Here is a 26,028-nt window from a genome sequence, read left to right as displayed (position 1 = left end):
AAATATTCCAGGTTAGTGTACTCTACCATGTACGATTAAGACCACACACAATAAATAATATGTTAATTGTCTGCAGGCCACACACAACAAATAGTATGTTAATTGTCTGCAGGCCACACACAACAAATAGTATGTTAATTGTCTGCAGGCCACACACAACAAATAGTATGTTAATTGTCTGCAGGCCACACACAACAAATAGTATGTTAATTGTCTGCAGGCCACACACAACAAATAGTATGTTAATTGTCTGCAGGCCACACACAACAAATAGTATGTTAATTGTCTGCAGGCCACACACAACAAATAGTATGTTAACTGTCTGCAGGCCACACACAACAAATAGTATGTTAATTGTCTACAGGCCATACACAACAAATAGTATGTTAATTGTCTGCAGGCCACACACAACAACTAGTATGTTCATTGTCTGCAGCCCATATCAGTTAAGTTTACATGCAAGAATGACGTCATGGTCAAAAATAGAACATGAGGGAAAGTTTTCTCCTGTATCTTGTAAACCTGTGTATTATATAAAAAAAGTAAATAAGTACTCTGAAAACATGTATTAGTATGGCGTTCATTATCACTGAACTAGTATATATTTGTTTAGGGGCCAGCTGAAGGACGTCTCCGGTTGCGGGAATTTCTCGCTACATTGAAGACCTGTTGGTGACCTTCTGCTGTTGTTTTTTTCTATGGTCGGGTTTTTGTCTCTTTGGCACATTCCCCATTTCCATTCTCAATTTTATTGTTGTCAAGTCCGAGGTATTTTCAATATCATCATTTAGAAAAATTAATTTTAAAAGGAAGTTTAACGTCATATCTATAATTATCATTGTTTAAGGATGATGTGGAGTCCAGACGTGAGGAATTGTACAATGGAGTAGAGGAATTGTTCAAGGACCACGAGGGACGAAATCACCTAGTCCTAACACAACGGATATTTGTCAATGCAAGGGATAACACAGATACAGAAATTGAAGTCCTGAAGAAAGCCATCACAGAACTTACGTTTGAACATCCTTGTTGGGGGGAGAAGATGCCCAATGCTTGTGTCCCCCTTGAACTTGAGATTGCAGAGCTGGTGGCAGAGGGAAAACAAATCTTGTCATTGAAGGATGTAGAAGAATTGAATGCTATAAGCAAGGTGTCTGTACTGTCCCCTGACCAACTTAAAGATTTCCTAAATTTCCACCACTCCTTGGGGAAAATTGTTTACTTTGATACTCCACAACTTAAAGATTTCGTAATCATCAACCCCTTACTCATGGTGGAGGTTATGAGGTCCTTTGTGACAGGTAGTTATGTCAATACTTATTATGGAAGCTTTGATATTGTGTGACATGTACTGTAAAGAGGGTTATTTTCGCGGAGTGTAAATTTTCACTTATTTTCGAGGATAGAACTAAATCGCCAAAATAAATTTCGCCAAGTTATATGTGTACATGCAAAGGTATTGATAAAAGTTTTCAATCCGCAAAATTATTAACCGCAAAAATTATTCATATACTGTGTATTCATTTATTTTCGTGGATTGATGAAAACTTGCATGTTCGTGTGTATTTGATTTGCTGGTTTTGCCAATCTCTGCTTACAAAGTCTATAATAGAAATTTGTTAATTGTTTAGCTTTTTTGTCCGTGGTTCACCAGGCTGTACCCATGAAAACCATGAAAATTGGTATCCAACGAATAATATTGAATCCACAGTACCTTCTTCCATGAAAATTGCAAAATTTTACACCCGCAAAATGACACGCTATACGGTATTTATGTCAAAACTTATTATGGAAGTTACATGTATGAGATCCTTTTTTGACAGGTATTTGTGTCAATACTTTAAATAGAATAGAGGTCATGCAGTCCTTCGTGACAGGTATTATTATGGATTTATGAGATCTTTTGTGACACTTATTTTTTTATACTTAGTATAATGGAAGTTACATATAAGAGATCTTCTGTGACTGGTATTTTTGTCAATACTTTAAATAATATGGAGGTTATAAAGTCCTTTGTGACAGGTACTTATGTCAAAACTTAGTATGGAGATAAGAAGACAGTTATCTATGTCAAAACTTATTATTGAGGTTATGAAATCCTTTGTGATAGATTTTTATGTCAAGACTTGTCATGGGGGCTGTGAGATTTTTTTTGACAGGTGATTATATCGAAACTTATTATAGAGGTTCTAAGGTCCTTATTGATAGGTGTATCTGTCAATGTCACAATGTTTCTCAATTGCAGAATTTATCAAATCTGTAGTTTTCTCAAGAGACTTTCTATGCCTTTTAGCTCACAGTTGCACATATACCATGAACTTAGGATATATTTTGAGAAGGGCAAGGTGTCCTTTTGATACAAGTTCTAGCAAACCTTCAAGATATGCTTAGGATAAGATGACAATTTGCTTTCAAGTGAACTTTGATTAATTTCATGTTAAATATTAGATGACTTACATTCAAGTAGGTTTGTCTGTGGTGAATAGTTGTAACATTGGCAATCATACCACAGGATCTCTTTTTAGCTCACCTGGCCTAAAAGGCCAAGTGAGCTTTTCTCATCACTTGGCGTCCGGCGTCCGTCGTCGTCCGTCGTCGTCGTTAACTTTTACAAAAATCTTCTCCTCTGAAACTACTGGGCCAAATTAAACCAAACTTGGCCACAATCATCATTGGGGTATCTTGTTTAAAAAATGTGTCCGGTGACCCGGCCAATCATCCAAGATGGCCGCCATGGCTAAAAATAGAACATAGGGGTAAAATGCAGTTTTTGGCTTATAACTCAAAAACCAAAGCATTTAGAGCAAATCTGACATGGGGTAGAATTGTTAAACAGGTGAAGATCTATCTGCCCTGATATTTTTAGATGAATCGGATAACCCGTTGTTGGGTTGCTGCCCCTGAATTAGTAATTTTAAGGAAATTTTGCTGTTTTTGGTTATTATCTTGAATATTATTATAGATAGAGATAAACAGTAAACAGCAATAATGTTCAGCAAAGTAAGATTTACAAATAAGTCAACATGACTGAAATGGTCAGTTGACCCCTTTAGGAGTTATTGCCCTTTATAGTCAATTTTTAACCATTTTTCGTAAATCTTAGTAATATTTTACAAAAATCTTCTCCTCTGAAACTACTGGGCCAAATTAATCCAAACTTGGCCAAAATCATCTTTTGGGTTAGTTGTTTGAAAAATGTGCCCAGTGACCCAGCCATCCAACCAAGATGGCCGCCATGGCTAAAAATAGAACATGGGGTAAAATGCAGTTTTTGGCTTATAACTCAAAACCCAAAGCATTTAGAGCAAATCTGACATGTGGGGTAAAATTGTTGATCAGTTCAAGATCTATCTGCCCTGAAATTTTCAGATGAATCAGACAACCCGTTGTTGGGTTGCTGGCCCTGAATTAGTAATTTTAAGGAAATTTTGCTCTTTTTGGTTATTATCTTGAATATTATTATAGATAGAGATAAACTATAAACAGCAATAATGTTCAGCAAAGTAAAATTTACAAATAAGTCAACATGACTGAAATGGTCAGTTGACCCCTTTAGGAGTTATTGCCCTTTATAGTCAATTTTTAACCATTTTTCGTAAATCTTAGTAATATTTTACAAAAATCTTCTCCTCTGAAACTACTTGGCCAAATTAATCCAAACTTGGCCAAAATCATCTTTTGGGTTAGTAGTTTGAAAAATGTGTCCGGTGACCCAGCCATCCAACCAAGATGGCCGCCATGGCTAAAAATAGAACATGGGGTAAAATGCAGTTTTTGGCTTATAACTCAAAACCCAAAGCATTTAGAGCAAATCTGACATGGGGTAAAATTGTTTATCAGTTCAAGATCTATCTGCCCTGAAATTTTCAGATGAATCGGACAACCCGTTGTTGGGTTGCTGGCCCTGAATTAGTAATTTTAAGGAAATTTTGCTCTTTTTGGTTATTATCTTGAATATTATTATAGATAGAGATAAACTATAAACAGCAATAATGTTCAGCAAAGTAAGATTTACAAATAAGTCAACATGACTGAAATGGTCAGTTGACCCCTTTAGGAGTTATTGCCCTTTATGGTCAATTTTTAAAAAAATTTCGTAAATCTTAGTAATCTTTTACAAAAATCTTCTCCTCTGAAACTACTTGGCCAAATCATCTTTTTGGTTAGTAGTTTGAAAAATGTGTCCGGTGGGTTGGATGGCCGCCATGGCTAAAATAGAACATGGGGTAAAATGCAGTTTTTGGCTTATAACTCAAAACCCAAAGCATTTAGAGCAAATCTGACATGGGGTAAAATTGTTTATCAGGTCAACATTAGTCTGCTCTGAAATTTTTAGATGAATCGGACAACCCGTTGTTGGGTTGCTGACCCTGAACTGTTAGTTTTAAGGAAATTTTGCTGTTCTTGGTCATTATCTTGAATATTATTATTGATAGAGATAAACTGTAAACAAAATAATGTTCAGCAAAGTAAGATTTACAAATAAGTCAACATGACCAAAATGGTCAATTGACCCCCTTAGGAGTTATTGTTCAGTGGCGGATCCAGAACTTTTCCTAAGGGGGGCCCGCTGACTGACCTAAGAGGGGGCCCGCTCCAGTCATGCTTCAATGATTCCCTATATAATCAACCAAATTTTTCCCACAAAAGGGGGGGGCCCTGCCCCCCCCCCCCCCCAGCCCCCCCCCCCTGGATCCACCTATGTTGTTCTTTATAGTCAATTTTTAACAATTTTCATAAAATTTGTAAATTTTGACTAACATTTTCCACTGAAACTAATGGACCAAGTTCATTAAAGATAGAGATAATTTTAAGCAGCAAGAATGTTCAGTAAAGTAAGATGTACAAACACATCACCATCACCAAAACACAATTTTGTCATGAATCCATCTGCTTCCTTAAATATTCACATAGACCAAGGTGAGCGACACAGGCTCTTTAGAGCCTCTAGTTTAAATAGTTTTTTGTATTATTTTTTTTATATTTTGCAGATAAAGTATTTTGGCCAGAGGAAACAAGAATTCAGGAAACTTTCAAACGAATGTCAACATGTGGGACCATAAGACGGGAAGACCTCTACTTAATTTGGGAGCAAAAAGATTTCAGTGCAATTTTACCATACAAAGAGTTTATATTTAACATCCTGATTTATCTAGATATCTTGGCAGAGCAAAGGAGATATGATACAACTACAGGAAGTCGATTACCAGTGGAAAACTTCTTTGTTCCCTGTATGGTCACAGAGAGAAATACCACCAGCTTCATGGACAAAGAATGTACAGCAGAGAGAGCTATATGCTTAGCGTTTTTATTTAAAGGCACTATTATACCACCAGCCCTACCAAATCGTCTTATCAGTGCATGTCTGAGCATGTGGACTTTAAAGCAGTACCAGGGAAGAAAGCTCCTGTTTTCAGGATTTATTGGTTTATCATTTGACAAGTCACATGATATTGTTGTATGCGTTGAAGGCAACAAGATTCTCCTTTACATCGTTCACAGAACCTCCTCCGGGTTAATCGTACCTGATATAGCTACAGGTGTTAAGGAATGCTTGGTTACAACAATGGGAAGAATCTCAGATTTCTATCAGTCCACAATCCATGCAAAACGCAGCAAACAATCACCTTTCCATATTGAATACTCATGTTCAAAATTGCATTGTTTCATCAGTGAAGAAGAAGCTTTGCAGACCAGCAAATGGGTTTGTGACGAACACAAACTAACACACAGAGCAGGAGACTGGCTGGTTTGGAACCAAGATCAGGTGTGTATTATTTATGAAAAATTAATATTTATATAGTGAGACAAAATCCAAAACACTATGGTCACTTGATAAAGAATGTGTAAGGATTAGACTCATGCAGTTATGCAAGTCTGGTAATATGTCATAAAATAATAATTTCCAAAACTGCATTTAAGATAACAACTAATAAGACTAGTACTGGGGAAGTTAGTTATGAAACAATGAGATAAAAAAGATAGCTTAAAATTTTGTACAAAAAGAGCGAAAAGGCTCCTCAGTGATGCTCGAATCAAAAAAGTAAAAAAAAAAAGGCTAGTGTAAAAGTACAAAGTTCATTAGAAGAACATTGAGAACAATTGTGGAAAAACAGCTATTTATATATCCATCCCTAATCCCTAACAATAAAATAGACATACTGGACGTGCAGTGTATTTATACATCCACACAACAAAAACACTAAGTACAGATCTGAGAGTGCTTGCAATTATTGACAGCTAGTTCAAAGCCAATTACAACTAATAAAAAAAATCATGAATCTAAGACTGAAATATCAATCAGTACACATCCAATCTCCAATGCATTTAGTGTAAAGATGTCATGAACTGTTTAAGAAAAACATTCCTCTGCGCAATGCCAAAATCTAGGTATCGACAGATTGTAGTACTGTGAAAGTACAACTACATGCATAATATTTATTTGATTTAGTAAGGTTTTTATTTACTGATACCAAAATCAATATTTATACCAATATAAACAATATTCAAAGATTTAATTACAGTGTTGAATAGGTAACCTTTTAAAGATAAAACCTGGATCGTATTTTAATTTCCGGGCTCAGTTAACAACATCACCATAGAATTTAGAATGTGCTGTTTTGTTTGAAATAAGTTCAGATCTGAGATGTATATGATAAGTGTCTTTTTACCCCTACGAGCTATTAACTCTTTGATCTGTTTTGGGATTTGTCTCATTGTTTCATATCCCACTTCTCCAAATCCTTGCAGTCACTTATTTTACATGAACAGCCTGTTTTAATATAGAGACCTGCCGTGCACTTGTTAAAAATTATATTCTATTTTTTTTAATTCAGCAAAAAGAACAGTGTGAAGAAAAATGTCAAGGTAAGTTTTCATCATCACTTTTAATTTAATATGCTTCTAACAGCCACTATGTTCCGGCTGAATTTTTCAACTTGTTATATCATTCCGATGGAACTTTCCAACTAGTTGTTTTATTCCGAGTGCAGTCGAAAAGTTCCAGAAAAAAGTAGCTAGTTGTAAAGTCCCGGAACAATGTAACTAGTTGAATAATTCTGGCGGAACAAAGCAACTAGTTACATTGTTCCAAATATATCATATTTTGTCCTTTTTGTAGGAAGAATAAGTATCAGTATATATAAGAGCAAATCATTAATTTTCACAAATACCCAACGCACTGAAAGGAGTTTCTTTGGGGACAAATATGAAAAAAGGGGCATGGAACTTTATTTTTGGGCAAATAATAAATGTATTAAATTTTGATGTACTGAGGGGGAAGAACAAACTCCTCAAGCAAAATTTAAGTTTTATGTCATAGCTCACATAAAACGGAATAAGTTGCCAAAAAAAAAAGCGAACACAACTTATCAATTGGCAGAGAATATCAAATCATTGTTACAATCTAAGGTTTTAACAAATTTACACATTTAGTGACTTTCCAAATTCAAAGTTAAAAAATGGTCCATTAAGTGTTTTTTTCTAATTTCAATTTCACTGTCAGAGAAAAACTCTAATAAAAAAGACAATGGCAAAACAAATAAAGACGAAGAAATGAAAAACAACAAAAACCGAATATTACATATAGAACCAGACTAAGCAACAGGAACACAACCAAAAAGGGGGAGGGGGGAATCAGGAGATGTATTTTTCAACTTCTATACTAAGCAATGACCCTACTTTTTTTCACAGTCTACATAAAGGTAAAAAAAAGATTAAAACTTGCAAACCTAAATCTTAAGGGAATTTAAAAACAAACACACATTGCCAGAAGCTTCTTTATAGTAAACCATAAGATAGCACCCTCTGCAAATTACAATTCAACTAAAATCACCTATCTTTGAATCATTCAGTGAGATGACATCGCAGAACTTAATTTCCTATAATGATATTGCTAGGTTTTTCATATTGTTTAAAATGCCCAAAGTCAGAAACTTTAATCCAGCAATTGTCGCTTGTTGCTGTCTGCCAAACATTAATTCAGTTTTTCTTTCAAATCTGGTGCTACTGAAAAAACTATTTTCATTGTTAAAGACCTCGCAGTAACATGTAGTTGTTAACATCCTTTCCTATGATCTTTGATCAATTGATTGTTATTTACTAAACGTCCAGTGGCAGCTATTGGATGGAGACAGAAGTTCTGCCTTGCACAGGAACCTGCAAAGAGTTTGTAACATGCTAAGAGTGTTGCAGTTTCCTGCCATGAGACATCAGCTTGTTTGTCTCATTTTTACTGGATGTGACTGTTAATGTATGCATCGAGAACAGTCATGCCCTACTTTGACATGGTTTTAATGCTGGTCAGTAGATCACCAAGAGATGGACATTGGATGGCTTATGTCTTTGTGATAGATAGTTTTTGCATTGGCAATCATACCACATATCCTTTCATTCATTTAAAAAGGTATTTTCATGCCTGCCTTTGTTTCTAGTTTCATAAGTTTATTTGGTTTCTAAATTCTTTAGTCCTTTTGTTCTTATCGTATGATAATCGAATTTTTATTTAAAGTAGTTAAGTTCACATATTTATTCAAAGCAAACTTCTAAAATTTATGCCAGACATAGTTAAAAAATATTAGTTAGTATGATGTCCAAATTCCTTTTTTTTAATGTTTATTTTATGTTTTCTTGGAAAATAACTTATATGTAGGATTTCAACATGAATCTAATGATATATTGCCGCAGGCTTTATCTGGTGATGCCTTACTGTTCAACACTTTTTGCCTTTCCATAGACTTTAACTTCCTGTTTGACAAAACGTATATCTTCATAATGTGTAGATGGGTCATGAGTTACGATTCAGACATAAATTGTTGACCTTTGTATCTATATTTACGTAATTGTACTCTATCGAGAAAGTGTATTTCTTACAGTTAATTTGTGTAATTAGGGATAATATATAATTCCTTAAACTTTCATGGGTTATGTATATTCACAAGTATGATAAGGTATTATATATCATCTCTGAAACTTTCATGGGTTATGTATAATCACAAGTATGACGAGGGATTATATATCATCTCTGAAACTTTCATGGGTTATGTATAAACACAAGTATGACGAGGGATTATATATCATCTCTGAAACTTTCATGGGTTGTGTATAATCAAAGTATGACGAGGGATTATATATCATCTCTGAAACTTTCATGGGTTATGTATAATCACAAGTATGTCAAGGGATTATTTTTCATCTCTGAAACTTTCATGGGTTATGTATAATCACAAGTATGACGAGGGATTATATATCATCTCTGAAACTTTCATGGGTTGTGTATAATCACAAGTATGACGAGGGATTATATATCATCTCTGAAACTTTCATGGGTTATGTATAATCACAAGTATGACGAGGGACTATATGTTATCTCTGAAACTTTCATGGGTTATGTATAATCACAAGTATGACGAGGGATTATATATCATCTCTGAAACTTTCATGGGTTATGTATAATCACAAGTGAGACGAGGGATTATATATTATCTCTGAAACTTTCATGGGTTGTGTATAATCACAAGTATGACGAGGGATTATATATCATCTCTGAAACTTTCATGGGTTTGTGTATAATCACAAGTATGACAAGGGATTATATATCATCTCTGAAACTCTCATGGGTTATGTATAATCACAAGTATGTCGAGGGATTATATATCACCTCTGAAACTTTCATGGGTTGTGTATAATCACAAGTATGATACAGTATTGTATATCATCTCTGAAACTGTCATGGGTTGTGTATAATCACAATTATGTCGAGGGATTATATATATATCATCTCTGAAACTTTCATGGGTTTGTGTATAATCACAAGTATGACAAGGGATTATATATCATCTCTGAAACTTTCATGGGTTATGTATAATCACAAGTATGTCGAGGGATTATTAATCATCTCTGAAACTTTCATGGGTTGTGTATAATCAAAGTATGACGAGGGATTATATATCATCTCTGAAACTTTCATGGGTTATGTATAATCACAAGTATGTCGAGGGATTATATATCATCTCTGAAACTTTCATGGGTTGTGTATAATCACAAGTATGTTGAGGGATTATATATCATCTCTGAAACTTTCATGGGTTATGTATAATCACAAGTATTAGGAGGGATTATATATCATCTCTGAAACTTTCATGGGTTATGTATAATCACAAGTATGACGAGGGATTATATATCATCTCTGAAACTTTCATGGGTTGTGTATAATCACAAGTATTAGGAGGGATTATATATCATCTCTGAAACTTTCATGGGTTATGTATAATCACAAGTATGACGAGGGATTATATGTTATCTCTGAAACTTTCATGGGTTATGTATAATCACAAGTATGACGAGGGATTATATATCATCTCTGAAACTTTCATGGGTTATGTATAATCACAAGTGAGACGAGGGATTATATATTATCTCTGAAACTTTCATGGGTTGTGTATAATCACAAGTATGACGAGGGATTATATATCATCTCTGAAACTTTCATGGGTTTGTGTATAATCACAAGTATGACAAGGGATTATATATCATCTCTGAAACTCTCATGGGTTATGTATAATCACAAGTATGTCGAGGGATTATATATCACCTCTGAAACTTTCATGGGTTGTGTATAATCACAAGTATGATACAGTATTGTATATCATCTCTGAAACTGTCATGGGTTGTGTATAATCACAATTATGTCGAGGGATTATATATATATCATCTCTGAAACTTTCATGGGTTTGTGTATAATCACAAGTATGACAAGGGATTATATATCATCTCTGAAACTTTCATGGGTTATGTATAATCACAAGTATGTCGAGGGATTATTAATCATCTCTGAAACTTTCATGGGTTGTGTATAATCACAAGTATGTCGGGGAATTATATATCATCTCTGAAACTTTCATGGGTTATGTATAATCACAAGTATGACGAAGGATTATATATCATCTCTGAAACTTTCAAGGGTTATGTATAATCACAAGTATGACGAGGGATTATATATCATCTCTGAAACTTGCATGGGTTTGTGTATAATTACAAGTATGACAAGGGATTATACATCATCTCGGAAACTTTCATGGGTTATGTATAATCACAAGTATGTCGAGGGATTATATATCATCTCTGAAACTTTCATGGGTTGTGTATAATCACAAGTATGATACGGTATTATATATCATCTCTGAAACTGTCATGGGTTGTGTATAATCACAAGTATGTCGAGGGATTATATATATATCATCTCTGAAACTTTCATGGGTTTGTGTATAATCACAATTATGACAAGGGATTATTTATCATCTCTGAAACTTTCATGGGTTGTATATAATCACAAGTATGATAAGGTATTATATATCATCTCTGAAACTTTCAAGGGTTATGTATAATCACAAGTATGTCGGGGGATTATATATCATCTCTGAAACTTTCATGGGTTATGTATAATCACAAGTATGACGAGGGATTATATATCATCTCTGAAACTTTCATGGGTTATGTATAATCACAAGTATGTTGAGGGATTATATATCATCTCTGAAACTTTCATGGGTTGTGTATAATCACAAGTATGACGAAGGATTATATATCATCTCTGAAACTTTCATGGGTTATGTATAATCACAAGTATGACGAGGGACTATATGTTATCTCTGAAACTTTCATGGGTTATGTATAATCACAAGTATGACGAGGGATTATATATCATCTCTGAAACTTTCATGGGTTATGTATAATCACAAGTATGACGAGGGATTATATATCATCTCTGAAACTTTCATGGGTTATGTATAATCACAAGTATGAGGAGGGATTATTTATCATCCCTGAAACTTTCATGGGTTATGTATAATCACAAATATGATAAGGTATTATATATCATCTCTGAAACTTTCATGGGTTATGTATAATCACAAGTATGAGGAGGGATTATATATCATCTCCGAAACTTCCATGGGTTGTGTATAATCACAAGTATGTCGAGGGATTATATATCATCTCTGAAACTTTCATGGGTTATGTATAATCACAAGTATGATAAGGTATTATATATCATCTCTGAAACTTTCAAGGGTTATGTATAATCACAAGTATGTCGGGGGATTATATATCATCTCTGAAACTTTCATGGGTTATGTATAATCACAAGTATGACGAAGGATTATATATCATCTCTGAAACTTTCATGGGTTATGTATAATCACAAGTATGACGAGGGATTATATATCATCTCTGAAACTTTCATGGGTTATGTATAATCACAAGTATGTCGAGGGATTATATATCATCTCTGAAACTTTCATGGGTTATGTATAATCACAAGTATGACGAGGGTTTATATATCATCTCTGAAACTTTCATGGGTTATGTATAATCACAAGTATGTCGAGGGATTATATATCATCTCTGAAACTTTCATGGGCTATGTATAATCACAAGTATGACGAGGGATTATATATCATCTCTGAAGCTTTCATGGGTTATGTATAATCACAAGTATGATAAGGTATTATATATCATCTCTGAAACTTTCATGGGTTATGTATAATCACAAGTATGTCGAGGGATTATATATCATCTCTGAAACTTTCATGGGCTATGTATAATCACAAGTATGTCGAGGGATTATATATCATCTCTGAAACTTTCATGGGTTATGTATAATCACAAGTATGATAAGGTATTATATATCATCTCTGAAACTCATGGGTTATGTATAATCACAAGTATGAGGAGGGATTATATATCATCTCTGAAACTTTCATGGGTTATGTATAATCACAAGTATGATAAGGTATTATATATCATCTCTGAAACTTTCATGGGTTATGTATATTCACAAGTATGATGAGGGATTATATATCATCTCTGAAACTTTCATGGGTTGTGTATAATCACAAGTATGTCGAGGGATTATATATCATCTCTGAAACTTTCATGGGTTTGTATAATAACAGTTATGATAAGGTATTATATATCATCTCTGAAACTTTCATGGGTTGTGTATTATCACAGTTATGATAACGGATTATATATCATCTCTGAAACTTTTATGGGTTATGTATAATAACAAGTATGATAAGGTATTTTATATCATCTCTGAAACTTTCATGGGTTGTGTATAATACATGTATCAAGTATGATAAGGTATTATATATCATCTCTGAAACTTTCATGGGTTGTGTATAATACATGTATCAAGTATGATAAGGGATTATATATCATCTCTGAAACTTTCATGGGTTATGTATAAGTCTGGGTAATATTTAGGGATTATATATCAATGCTAAAATTTTCAGGATCCATACATTTTCACTAGAAAAAATATCAGGGATTATACATATTAATTGGAATTAAAAGACAGTTTTGTTTATATGAAAAATATTTAAAGTTATATGATTTGTTCTAAGATTTCATATAGAACATGCATTAAATTAAGTGCTCTTAACAGTCATGCATTTTTGGGATATGATTGTTTTCAAACAATCTGTAGACTTATACCAGTGGCTCAGGGCAATGCCCATACGTCAACCGTTTTATTCTAAACATTAAGGAACATCTCAGATTCTTATGATTGTCTTTGTTTAAAAGGTAAAAACAAACAAAGGGATTGAACTTAAACAACTTTCCTATAATGTTCTTTTCATAATCTTCATGTTTAATATTTCCCTTTTCTTATATGCGTGTTTTTCACAACACGGAAAATCAGAATTAAGCAGTATTTATATTTAGTGTTTTTATAAATTTAGAAACACGTCAGAGGGAGTTCCCCAGTTTTGATAAAAATGCGAGAGTTCTATGAATTCCGATAAATCTATTTCTGTCATATAAGAACTGAAGTGGAGTTTTTCTTATATGTCATCGTTCTGATACTGACTTTGATATTGTACTTCCATAAAGAAATAGAGAACCATCTAGGTCGTTTAATTAACATTTAATATATATACGTCCTTGCTCCCTGGTTTGTTTAGGTAATTATGCGCATGCGTATAGTTTTCTGGACTTCAAGGGGTATTAGATTAAATGGTAGCTCTGAATTCCCCTCTCAATTTAATAATCTAAAACTCATGTTATCCTTTCTGTGTATGTCTGCTATTGAGGGTTATTGTTGTTGCATAATTTTAAATCGTATGCATCATATAAGTTAAAATAAATGTATTCCACTTCGTTAAGGTATAATTACAACACCCCTTCAGGCGAAATAGAGTCTTCCATATTATCATTTCGAGTTGTGTCCCTTCTCCAATTCTGTAACCAAATACACTTCGAGAAAAATTAACTTGTTCTGTCGATAAACATCGTATTATATTAAAAACGATCGCAATTTAAACCGAGAATTGTGTACGGAAAGGAGTCATGACAACTGACCCAAGGAAATTAAACATTTATAGAGTTAGGAATGGGGTTCCTCCTACGTAGGAAAATAGGTGATAATTAAGATACGAAGTGAAATACCTTCTCTCACTCTGCTGTGGAAAGTAAACTTGGAATTTAATGTACAAAAATAAAAAAACACAATAGGCCTAAGTACACAAATGGTACATTGTTCATACACTTTTTTCCGGGATTGGCTATTTTGTAACTATTCATATTACGTAAATTACATGTTACATGTGTCAATAAAAACAATGGCAATCGTATTCCTCAGAGCATTCTGCTCTTTGATTCATTTTGTAAGATGTACCCATCAGTTAGGTAGGTTTCATTTGATTTTTACCTTATTTTCTCTGTTCATAAGTCAATGTTCAGTGTTTATGTTTTTATTCTGTTTTTCAACTACATTTTGTACTGTAAGAAACTATATTTTATTTATGGAATGGTCAAATAGTGTATATCTCAATCTGTCAAATGGCATCAGTTAGGTAGGTTTCATTTGATTTTTACCTTATTTTCTCTGTTCATAAGTCAATGTTCAGTGTTTATGTTTTTATTCTGTTTTTCAACTACATTTTGTACTGTAAGAAACTATATTTTATTTATGGAATGGTCAAATAGTGTATATCTCAATCTGTCAATTGGCATCTGTCCCTGACCTTAATCGTCAATTGACAGTGTCAACTCTTTAACTATATGGCAATTTAAAGAATTAAATTAGAGTTTATACATATTTTGATAAATTCCTAAGGTCTGTATTTTCCCAGGTTTTCATGTTTATTTCATGTTAAGGTCAGCTTGTCAGTTTGTTTTAATTAAGAGATTAAGGGATAGGTATGAGATCATAGATAGGAAACAGCATGATGACAGTATGAGTGTAATCAGAGAAACATCTGTATATAATTTTGATAGGATGGTCAGTTGTTGTTTGAGCATTGCAACGTTAGCAGTCATATTTTTACTTGTTGAAAATTAATTCAGCTCACCCACCGTTCCCCAGCTACACCTTAAATTAATGTTAATTCTTTTTCATTATTTTTTTTTTAAAGGGGCTACTCATAACAATTTGTGATTTTTTTGTTTGTTTTTAATTTTTGATTTTTGTTTGTATTGCCAACTTAATTTCAGTGAAATTATTTTCCCCCAATTCATTAATACATCTTGTAAATAATTAAGGCTTTGTTTTATTTAATTAATGTTAATTATTTTTCATTATTTTTTTTTTAAAGGGGCTACTCATAACAATTTGTGATTTTTTTGTTTGTTTTTAATTTTTGATTTTTGTTTGTATTGCCAACTTAATTTCAGTGAAATTATTCTCCCCCAATTCATTAATACATCTTGTAAATAATTAAGGCTTTGTTTTAATTAAGGGTGATAATTAAGTTAGTTTTTGTACCTGTTGGGATCTACCGCAGGAATTCTCATTTTTCAAAAATTATACCTGTCTGGGTTCTACCAGTCAGGTTCTAATAGTACCTGTTGGGATCTACCGCAGCAATTCTCATTGTTCAAAATTTATACCTGTCTGGGTTCTACCAGTCAGGTACTAATAGTACCTGTTGGGGTCTACCGCAGGAATTCTCATTGTTCAAAATTTATACCTGTCTGGGTTCTACCAGTCAGGTACTAATAGTACCTGTTGGGGTCTACCGCAGGAATTCTCATTGTTCAAAATTTATACCTGTCTGGGTTCTACCAGTCAGGTTCTAAAAGTACCTGTTGGTATCTACCGCAGGAATTCTCATTTTCAAAATTCATACTTGTCTTGGCTCTACAAGTCAGGTACTAAAAGTACCTGTTGGGAACTACCGCAGGTATTCTCATTTTTCAAATTTATACCTGTCTGGGCTCTACAAGTCAGGTTCTAAAATACATTTTTCACCTGTTCTTAAATTGCATAATTTAGGTAATTTATTTTTATAAATTTAAAATTATGGTGAGTAGGTAGTGTTTTTAGCTCACCTGGCCGAAAGTCCAAGTGAGCTTTTCTCATCACTTGGTGTCCGGCGTCTGTCGTCGTCCGTCGTCGTCCTGCGTTAACTTTTACAAAAATCTTCTCCTCTGAAACTCCTGGCCACAATCATCATTGGGGTATCTAGTTTAAAAAATGTGTCCGGTGACCCGGCCAACCAACCAAGATGGCCGCCATGGCTAAAAATACAACATAGGTGTAAAATGCAGTTTTTGGCTTATAACTCAAAAACCAAAGCATTTAGAGTCAAGATGTATCTGCCCTGAAATTTTCAGATGAATCGGACATTTCGTTGTTAGGTTGCTGCCCCTGAAATGGTAATTTTAAGGAAATTTTGCTGTTTTTGGTTATTATCTTGAATATTATTATAGATAGAGATAAACTGTAACAGCAATAATGTTCAGCAAAGTAAGATCTACAAATAGGTCAACATGACCAAAATGGTCAGTTGACCACTTTAGGAGTTATTGCCCTTTATAGTCAATTTTTAACCATTTTTCATAAATCTTAGTTATCTTTTAGAAAAATTTTCTCCTCTGAAACTACTGGGCCAAATTTAACTAATCTTAGCCATAATCATCATTGGGGTATCTAGTTAAAAAATTGTCTCTGGTAACTCGGCCAACAGACCAAGATGGCCACCATGGCTAAAAATAGAACATGGGGGTAAAATGCAGTTTTTGGCTTATAACTCAAAAACCAAAGCATTAAGAGCAAATCTGACAGGAAGTAATATTGTTGATCAGGTCACGATCTTCAGATGAATCGGATAATCGGTTGTTAGGTTGCTGCCCCTGAATTGGCAATTTTGAGGAAATTTTGCTGTTTTTTTGTTATTATCTTGAATATTATTATAGATAGAGATAAACTGTAAACAGCAATAATGTACAGCAAAGTAAGAACTAAAAATAAGTCAGTATGACCAAAATAGTCAATTGACCCTCTAAGGAGTTATTGCCCTTCATAGTCAATTTTTAACAATTTTCTTAAAATTTGAAGATTTGCAATAACATTTTCCACAGAAAGTACTGTTATAGATAGAGATAATTGTAAGCAGCAAGAATGTTTAGTAAAGTAAGATCTACAAACACATCACCATCACCAAAACACAATTTTGTCATGAATCCATCTGTGTCCATTGTTTAATATTCACATAGACCAAGGTGAGCGACACAGGCTCTTTAGAGCCTCTAGCTTGATTTGGTTATTTTGATTATAGTATTATTGTAAGTTTTAATGAGTAGCCCCTAGAAAGCCAAATGATACTTTTATTATTATTTTCATATGTATTCAATGTAAGAGTTTTAGTTGTTAGTGAATATGATACTAGTATACTGTGTATACAATTGTGTCTTAGTTTATTAGTTTGTTAATAAATTAGAATAGTTTATAATAAAGTTTTGCGTATGATATCAAAATATCCATTATGGAAGAATGAGTGTTCCATTCAAGTAGAACATTTCCCTTTCTACTCTTAGTATCTATATTAGTATAGCTAATTGTGGTATGATACATGAGACTTGTTTTTTGTCTATAAGGCATACATGTCAACCTATGACAATGGGATATCATGTCATGACATGACATGATATGTCAAAAAGCGTGTGAAAACGCGTGACGTAGATGCGGACTTGTTAATATGAATGTGGTAATGTTCAAAATTTCATACAAATTTGTGAATATAAAAAAACAATATATATTCTACTGTGAACTTTTATTGTATTAAACAGTGGTTTGTTATGTTGCTTTTAAAGCACCACCACTAGGCACATATTCAAAACAACTGCCAGTTTCAAGTTTAGTTACATTTATTTCATAACAGCACACAATACAAATGTAACATAGTCAAGTTCTGATCAGAATTCAGTGTCAATTTCTTTATAATTGAAAAGGCTCTCCCACAGTAGGAATTGATATTTGACTGAACTAGCTTCATCAAGATTTGAAAGAATGTCATAATGTTTGGGTTTTTTTGGCAATGTAAAATGTCATCTATTATCTCTGCCATTGCTCCCATTGCTATTGCCTGATTAACACTGGGTAGTTCATCAGAAGAAAGCTGGTACTATGAGAGCTGATCCAACAGTTCTGTGATATTTTTATCCCCATGGTCTATAGAAATCTGTTGCCGTGTTGGCTAGATTTGAAACTGAAATTGAAAAAGAAAATGTTTTATAAATTTGATTTCCATTAGATAAACATGTTAAATGCTTATTCAAATAGCTACATTGTATTTCTCCTCTCACATGTATTGGGTTTTTTTTATCATTGCAACATAGAATGCACAAATTATTCGTTACTTGTCACTCGATCATTTAAACTCGAACGGGTAACACGAATGACCGAATAACACTGTTATTATCCGAATAACACATGTAATGACCGAATAACTCTTCAAACATCAATATTAACACATTTGAGTGACTTTTAAACATATATTATTGAATAAAATTATAATAGAAGTGTATTTTATAACCTAAAAATGATTTACAAGTTGCAGGTAAGTAATATTGATCATTATAAATTTATGGATATCGGTGTGTATTTCCAAGATGGCGACCAAGGAAATCGTATAGAATGAATAAAAAAAAGATTGCATACAATCCCTCAACGTGTTCATCTTAGACCACCAAAGTGGAGCCCTCACGCCACGTCAAGGCAATGAACAATGTGAGGGTGGGCCTTTTTAAATAAAATATGGAATAGTAAACTGTTTAAATTAGTTTTTGTTTTAATTTAGTCCGCGGAAATACTTTATTTAGAATTTATTGTAAAAAATTTATAACTACTAATATAACCTGCACAAGGCACGGGCTTATCTGTCATAGTCCGCGAAAAAACTTTATTTAGAATTTATTATAAAATATTTATAACTATTAAGATATCCTGCACAAAGCACGGGCTTATCTGTCATAGTCCGCGGAAATACTTTATTTAGAATTGTTAAAAAATATATTCATCCAGCTCAACCTGAAAACATGCGCAACAATACTATACATGCATTATGTATCAAGTGTATAAAACAGCAATGGGAAACAAGAAAAGAAAAATGCATTAAACACAATACAAATAAATTGCATAAACAAAACTGTATACTTACTTAAACACTAAAATAATTGAAAAATAGAACCTGCAACGTAAACATGTACTTACCAGTATAACTACATACGAAATGTACACAATGAATAGGTAGCAATGATTGTGACAGATATTCTTTTGATGAGACTGCCTTCAGAACAGACATGAATATTTTCATTTATACTTGTCTTTCGAGAGGAGTATCAGTGGTATTCGTGTCAGTTATGAAGCGGTCTGGGCCTTGGTATTGCCCCTACCCCATAGCCCCTGGGTGTTGCTAACCCATATCCCCGGACGTTGCTAACCATTATCCCGGGGAACTTCACGCAAGTCTTCCTTAGTTCCATCATTGCTCCTTGTGAAATATTGAGTTCTGTAGATTTTCCATGATGTTTGTAATGAAATATTTAATTCATTAACGATTTTGTCCTATTATGCCGATCATTTACACTCATTTCATTAAATTCATCACTTGACCGCCACATTTTCAAGGAATGGGACTACTGACCTAGCTATGCAAATTAACCATGTTGACGCCACACCATCTATGGCGAACGCTCACAACATTGAGCGCCAAATTTGACTCAATCCAGTTTCTCTGTCTCCGTATTAAAAAACGTCTTAATTATGTTTGACTACCTGTAGGGTTCTACCAAAGGTAGTACCCTACACCCCGTAGAAAATATGTAAAATTTCCAAATTTCAATAAAACTTTTTTAGATAATGAAAAAAACGTTGTTTTCGCGTTACACTTTGTACCCGAATTTAAAAAAACTGGCCCGATTCGGACTAAGACTGGGGATAAATTCCTTATCTACGTTCATATCCGTAGATATGGATATTTTAACACCCTTCAGTACCCTGTACACCCTTCAGATATGAACGTAGATAACTTATAGTACGCCAGATGCGCGTTTCGTCTACATAAGACTCATTAAAGTATTGCAATTTTTATACCACATTTGCATAATATTATAAATCTTGCATACAGACGTGTCACATATCTCTGTATCAGCTGTTTATACAAAAAAAATCATTTGCATATATAAAGAAAAGATTAACAAGATAAAACTGTGATATATATTTGTTTCAGGTCTAAGTGATGATGCGCTAAGTCAGATACCAAGTGATAACGAATTGTTGCGCTTGTCAATCCACTGTGCATCAAGCAAAATGCACAGCTTCGTAACATATCTGGGAATGTTACAGAAATGGGAGGATATAACCTACAACTATCCAGATAATATAGAGGTTTCCAAGTTTTTAGTATTATCAAAATGGAAAGAACAGAATGTAAAGGGATGTTTTAAAGTCTTAGCAGAAGCTCTGAACCAAATGGAAATATCATCACATTTGTTATGTCAAGTAAGATTATAACACCAGTTTGTAAATGTATTTTATTAAACACAATTAAAATTTATGTGTTTGCATATCTGATATAATTTTAGAAGCCAAATTGGTGCAAAATGATAATTAGACCTTAGATTTATATTTATTTTTTGGCTTTTGGCATATCACCAGTAAACTCAAAGTTAGGTTTTTGTGGATATAAAGTTATCTATTTTCATCTTCTCAAAGACACAAGTAATGTTTCTGTCACTGTTAATACAACAACCATACTTTTAATGTTTTTATGTTCGTTAGATCACCATGATCACTGTTACCAACCTGTGTTAATAGTTATAAAAGGTACACACAGGATTATAATTTAATTCGCCAGACGCGCGTTTCGTCTTCATAAGGCTCATCAGTGACGCTCAGATAAAAATAGTTATAAAGCTAAACAAGCACAAAGTTACCAGATTTTTTTTTAAAGACAGAAGAAATGTTGCTAAATATTACTGTATTACAGCAACCATACTTTTCATGTACATAAGTTATTTCTTTCAACCCTAATTACATTTTAACAATGAATGCATACATTTAGTTTCAACAGCACTGAACTGATTGTGTTAAATATCTCAATGGCCTATATATATATATATCTATTGGGAAAATGACTATACCAAGTAAAATAACAGCTTTTGTTTAAAAAATATGTTAAAATCTAATAATAAGGATACTCGGACAAAAAGTCTGGTCACTGAAGGAGACATAAAATGTAAAAGTCAGTTGTGTCCCATAATGATGGGAATATTTGTTGTGATTATTATTTATTTTTTCTGATCAGATATTATCAATAGTTCTATAAAATAGATTGATTGATTTAATGATTGGTGTTTAATGCCACTGTTGAGAACTATTGGCCAGACACTCCCTTGTTGACTACATTTCTACTTTTTCCTAATCATTTAGTGTGGAACATTTTGTCAAGGTCTGAAACATATTATTTTCAATATACTGTGACAACATTTTTATGCAACGCCTTGTCTTTTTTCAGGTTCGGAGAGTCAGAAAATCAGAAACAGGTAAGTGATACAGTATTTTAACTATTCAGACCACACAGCCACTAAATCCCCTCTTAAAAACACTATCACCAAAGATACAATCTTAAATTATATATCAAAGAAACACAGAATAGAGTCAAATGGATATTTTGAAAATCCAAACAACAATCTACATAACTTTTTTTTATTCGAAAATCACTGATGTGTCTTTTGTAGACAAAATGTGGGACTGGCGCAAATACAAAATGTTATTCCTAATATATATGCTGTGTCATTACTATACAGAAAACACTAAAGACTGAACAACATGAGGTTACCCACTAAGAAAAGGGGGATCAAAATTGCTTAAGAAGTATAAGACTGAACAACGTGAGGACCCTTCAAGAAAAGGGGGATCTGAATTGCGGAAGAAGTGTAAGACTGAAAAACATGGGCACCCACAAAGAAAAGGGTGGGTCTAAATCGCATAAGAAGTGTAAGACTGAACAACGTGAGCAACCACGAAGAAGAGAATGGATCTAAATCGCGTAAAAAGTGTAAAACTGAGCACTCACCACGAAGTAGGGGGTCGTCTAAATCACTTAAAAAGTGTAAGATAAATAAACTCATCATAGATAACAGGATTAAAATTTCATATTTACGCCAGACGCGCGTTTCGTCTACAAAAGACTCATCAGTGACGCTCGAAAAAACATGGTTAAAAAGGACAAATAAAGTACGAAGTTGAAGAGTTTTTAGGACCAAAATTCCTAAAAGTTTTGCCAAATACAGATTAGGTAATCTATTCCTGAGGTAGAAAAGCCTTTGTATTTCAAAAATTCTAAATTTTGTTAACAGTAAATTTATAATTATTAACATATCAATGATATCTTAAGTAAGGACTGAACAATATGAGCACCCACCAAGTAGAGGGAGGTCTCAATCGCTTAAGAAGTGTAAGCAAATTCTGATTCACAAGAGTCACCGATTGTTTGTTTTTTATTTGTTTATATTGTTAGCAAGTACTGTCCGTTTATTAAACAAACTGTTCGATAATAGCTAACTTACATACAAAGAAAAAGGAAATCACTTAAAAATAGAATTAGCAACCAACACCCTATTCCTAAAAAAATAGATGCCCAAAGACATCACATTGTTCATATAGCTAGTCTTAGTTATTTCAAGGCATACAGGTGTTAACATATGCCCAGACCTTAACATGCTTAATATCCCTATTATAGTAATAACTTTATTTCAGATATTCCTAAAGAATATTTGTGTGGTATTCCTTTAGTAATAACTTAATTTTAGATATCCCTGCTAATTAATTTGGGGTTTATTTCTTTAGTAATAACATTTTTTCAGATATAACTGCTGATTTATGTTTTCTTTTATTCCTTTAGTAATTACTTTTATATAAGATATCCCTGCTGACGGTATGTCATCATCTTAAATGTTTTAAGAGTTATTTTGATTTATTGTGATCATTACTGTATTTCAGATATTCCTGCCGATTACTTGGATTTTATTCCAACAGATGAGATTCTAGATAAGTTAGCTCCACAAATTGGTCAGGTATTCTTCCAACTAGGTGTTGAATTTGGATTATCAGTTTCCATCTTGGAAAATATAAAGAACAAGAATCCGAGAGACTTGGCAGCTCAGAATAGGGAAGTATTATTTGCATGGAGAGAAGATAGATCAGTAAAACCTACAATAAGGGTTCTTATACAGGCTTTAGTAAATATTGGGAAAGGAGCAAGGTGTTTGAAGGAAGTACTAGAAAATGTTGATCCAAGCACACTCAAAGCCTCAGAAGTAATGGACAATATTGATCTAAGCACACTCAAAGCCTCAGAAGTAATGGAAAATATTGATCCAAGAACACTCAAAGCCTCAGAAGTAATGGAAAATATTGATCTAAGCAAACTCAAAGCCTCAGAAGTAATGGAAAATATTGATCCAAGCACACTCAAAGCCTCAGAAGTACTAGAAAATATTGATCCAAGCACACTCAAAGCCTCAGAAGTAATGGAAAATATTGATCCAAGCACACTCAAAGCCTCAGAAGTAATGGAAAATATTGATCCAAGCACACTCAAAGCCTCAGAAGTAATGGAAAATGTTGATCCAAGCACACTCAAAGCCTCAGAAGTAATGGAAAATATTGTTACAAGCACACTCAAAGCCTCAGAAGTAATGGAAAATATTGATCCAAGCACACTCAAAGCCTTAGAAGTAATGGTACACAAGAGTACAGGTGCAATTCCGAAGTTGCTTACAGTAAAGCATTTTTCTGCAACAACAAAATCTGACAAACAGACACCACGTCAGCGAAACTTAAAAAGGCCATCTCGGATACCTGTGGCAGTAATGGAAAATATTGATCCAAGCACACTCAAAGCCTCAGAAGTAATGGAAAATATTGATCCAAGCACACTCAAAGCCTCAGAAGTAATGGTACACAAGAGTACAGGTGCAATTCCGAAGTTGCTTACAGTAAAGCATTTTTCTGCAACAACAAAATCTGACAAACAGACACCACGTCAGCGAAACTTAAAAAGGCCATCTCGGATACCTGTGGCAGTAAAGCAGGTGGCATTAACTGCACAGAGAAAGCCCAGACCAACTGATCCGCCGCCGAAAGGAAAGAGAAGTGACAAATCTTAACTCTATCAAGCTTTATTGAACCAATGAATATAAATGACACCATGTTTTTAAAATTATTTATTGTGTCCAACTTTTTCTAGTTTAAAAAAATATTCATGACTGAAAGCAAATAAAATACATAAATACTTCAAATTTCAAATCCATTATTTTCATCACAGATATTTAAAGCAAGGACATGTAATATGATAAACTATCCACAAAAGACAAAAAAACAACATTTACACAAATAGATATACAAATTAAGGCTCTTTCTTACTCAATGTGCCTTATATACTGAACGGCAAAGAAATGTGGCAGTAATTTAAGGCAAAAATAATGGAAGAATAAATGCTATATTTTTTTATTGAATAGGTGTATAAATACCCTTGTTATTTAACATCATTTCAGTTCATTGAGTGTTCATTGATAAACTTTTTCACTACCATATCACATATTTATTTAATTCAGGTCCACCATTAGCGTTGAGTACGTAAACTGTCTTTTGTACTGTTTGTTGCATTGTGGTGTTCATGCAGACGTTGGGTGGTGCATACATTGCAGTTAAATGCATTTGGAACGACTTTAAGTCGCTGTCCAGCATTCAAACGTTCTATTGCCTGTTCTCTTTATCGTGGGTCAAGTCGTGGTATCAGTACTGCATCAAACAGATTATGATGACACAAAAACTTCGTACCTTTAAAATACCCTTATAGAGGCACGGAGTCGACGTGCATCTTATCATCATGAAATGTGACTGCGAAACGTGTCCCACTGACCTATAAGAACGACCGAATTAATGAACGCAGTCAGCCATAACGGAGATTTAAACATACTCTTAGCTTCATTTAAAGGTAATTTACATAAACCAAAAGGAAATAGATATTTTGTTCAATGTATTTGAAAATTAAGGCTTTTGAAAATTACGACGTTTCTTTTGCGGTTCAGTATATATGCACTCAATAATTATCTATTGTACACAAATTTCGTGCACCTCTTAAATAAATGAAAGTCACCATCTTTGATTATATGTAAAGAGTTGATAATTATGTACACAAAACAAAATGCACATCAGCAATGTATGTTAGTATATGCTAGAAAGTTTGAAGGTTATGAATTGAAAAACTATATAAGAAATGTGCATTGTAAACACTGATCAGGCGTAATAGATAGGTTCGTAATAAAAACAATTCATACTGACGTAGTATAATCCCACAAGAAATTCTTAAAAAATAATCCAAATGTGTAAACAACTTTTTCTGAATAAATAAACATTGATCAAATCTTTCAAGTTTTTGGGGTTGATCATGTTTAAGGGAGTTGATAAAACTACACTGTAGCATCTTTGCATTCAGACTGACCATCACAAATTGGTCTGATACACAATTTTGACTGTTCTTCTTAAAATGTAGCCTCTCAAAGGTTGTGTTATGCTGTTATGGCATGGGATCGGTTTTTTTTGTGACGACAGGGGAGCTTAGGTAATTTTTCAGCAAATGTTTCAAAATTTAGCTCAAGTTTAGCACAATTTTGTACAATTTTTTTTTTTATGTTTCCATTCATTTTTATTTAAATTTTTAATTCACCTGTCCA

At 33.4% G+C, this 26,028-nt stretch overlaps 1 protein-coding gene across 1 annotated transcript in view; it reads left to right on the top strand.

Moving 5' to 3' along the window:
- LOC143054684 (uncharacterized) overlaps positions 1-24,681 on the top strand; it is a 72,234-nt gene extending 47,553 nt beyond the window's left edge. Inside the window, exons 8-13 of the mRNA XM_076227706.1 lie at positions 848-1,301; positions 4,992-5,767; positions 6,837-6,867; positions 20,517-20,788; positions 21,804-21,831; positions 23,291-24,681. Coding sequence (XP_076083821.1) covers positions 848-1,301; positions 4,992-5,767; positions 6,837-6,867; positions 20,517-20,788; positions 21,804-21,831; positions 23,291-24,459 — 2,730 coding nt within the window. The 3' untranslated portion in view covers positions 24,460-24,681. The remainder of the gene's footprint in view (positions 1-847; positions 1,302-4,991; positions 5,768-6,836; positions 6,868-20,516; positions 20,789-21,803; positions 21,832-23,290) is intronic.
- Positions 24,682-26,028: the final 1,347 nt, after the last annotated feature.

Source organism: Mytilus galloprovincialis, chromosome 12 (genome assembly GCF_965363235.1).
Source record: "Mytilus galloprovincialis chromosome 12, xbMytGall1.hap1.1, whole genome shotgun sequence".
Classification (NCBI taxonomy): Eukaryota; Metazoa; Mollusca; class Bivalvia; order Mytilida; family Mytilidae; genus Mytilus; species Mytilus galloprovincialis.
Note: the sequence above shows the minus strand (reverse complement) of the source record. Positions and strands in the feature narration are given on the sequence as shown.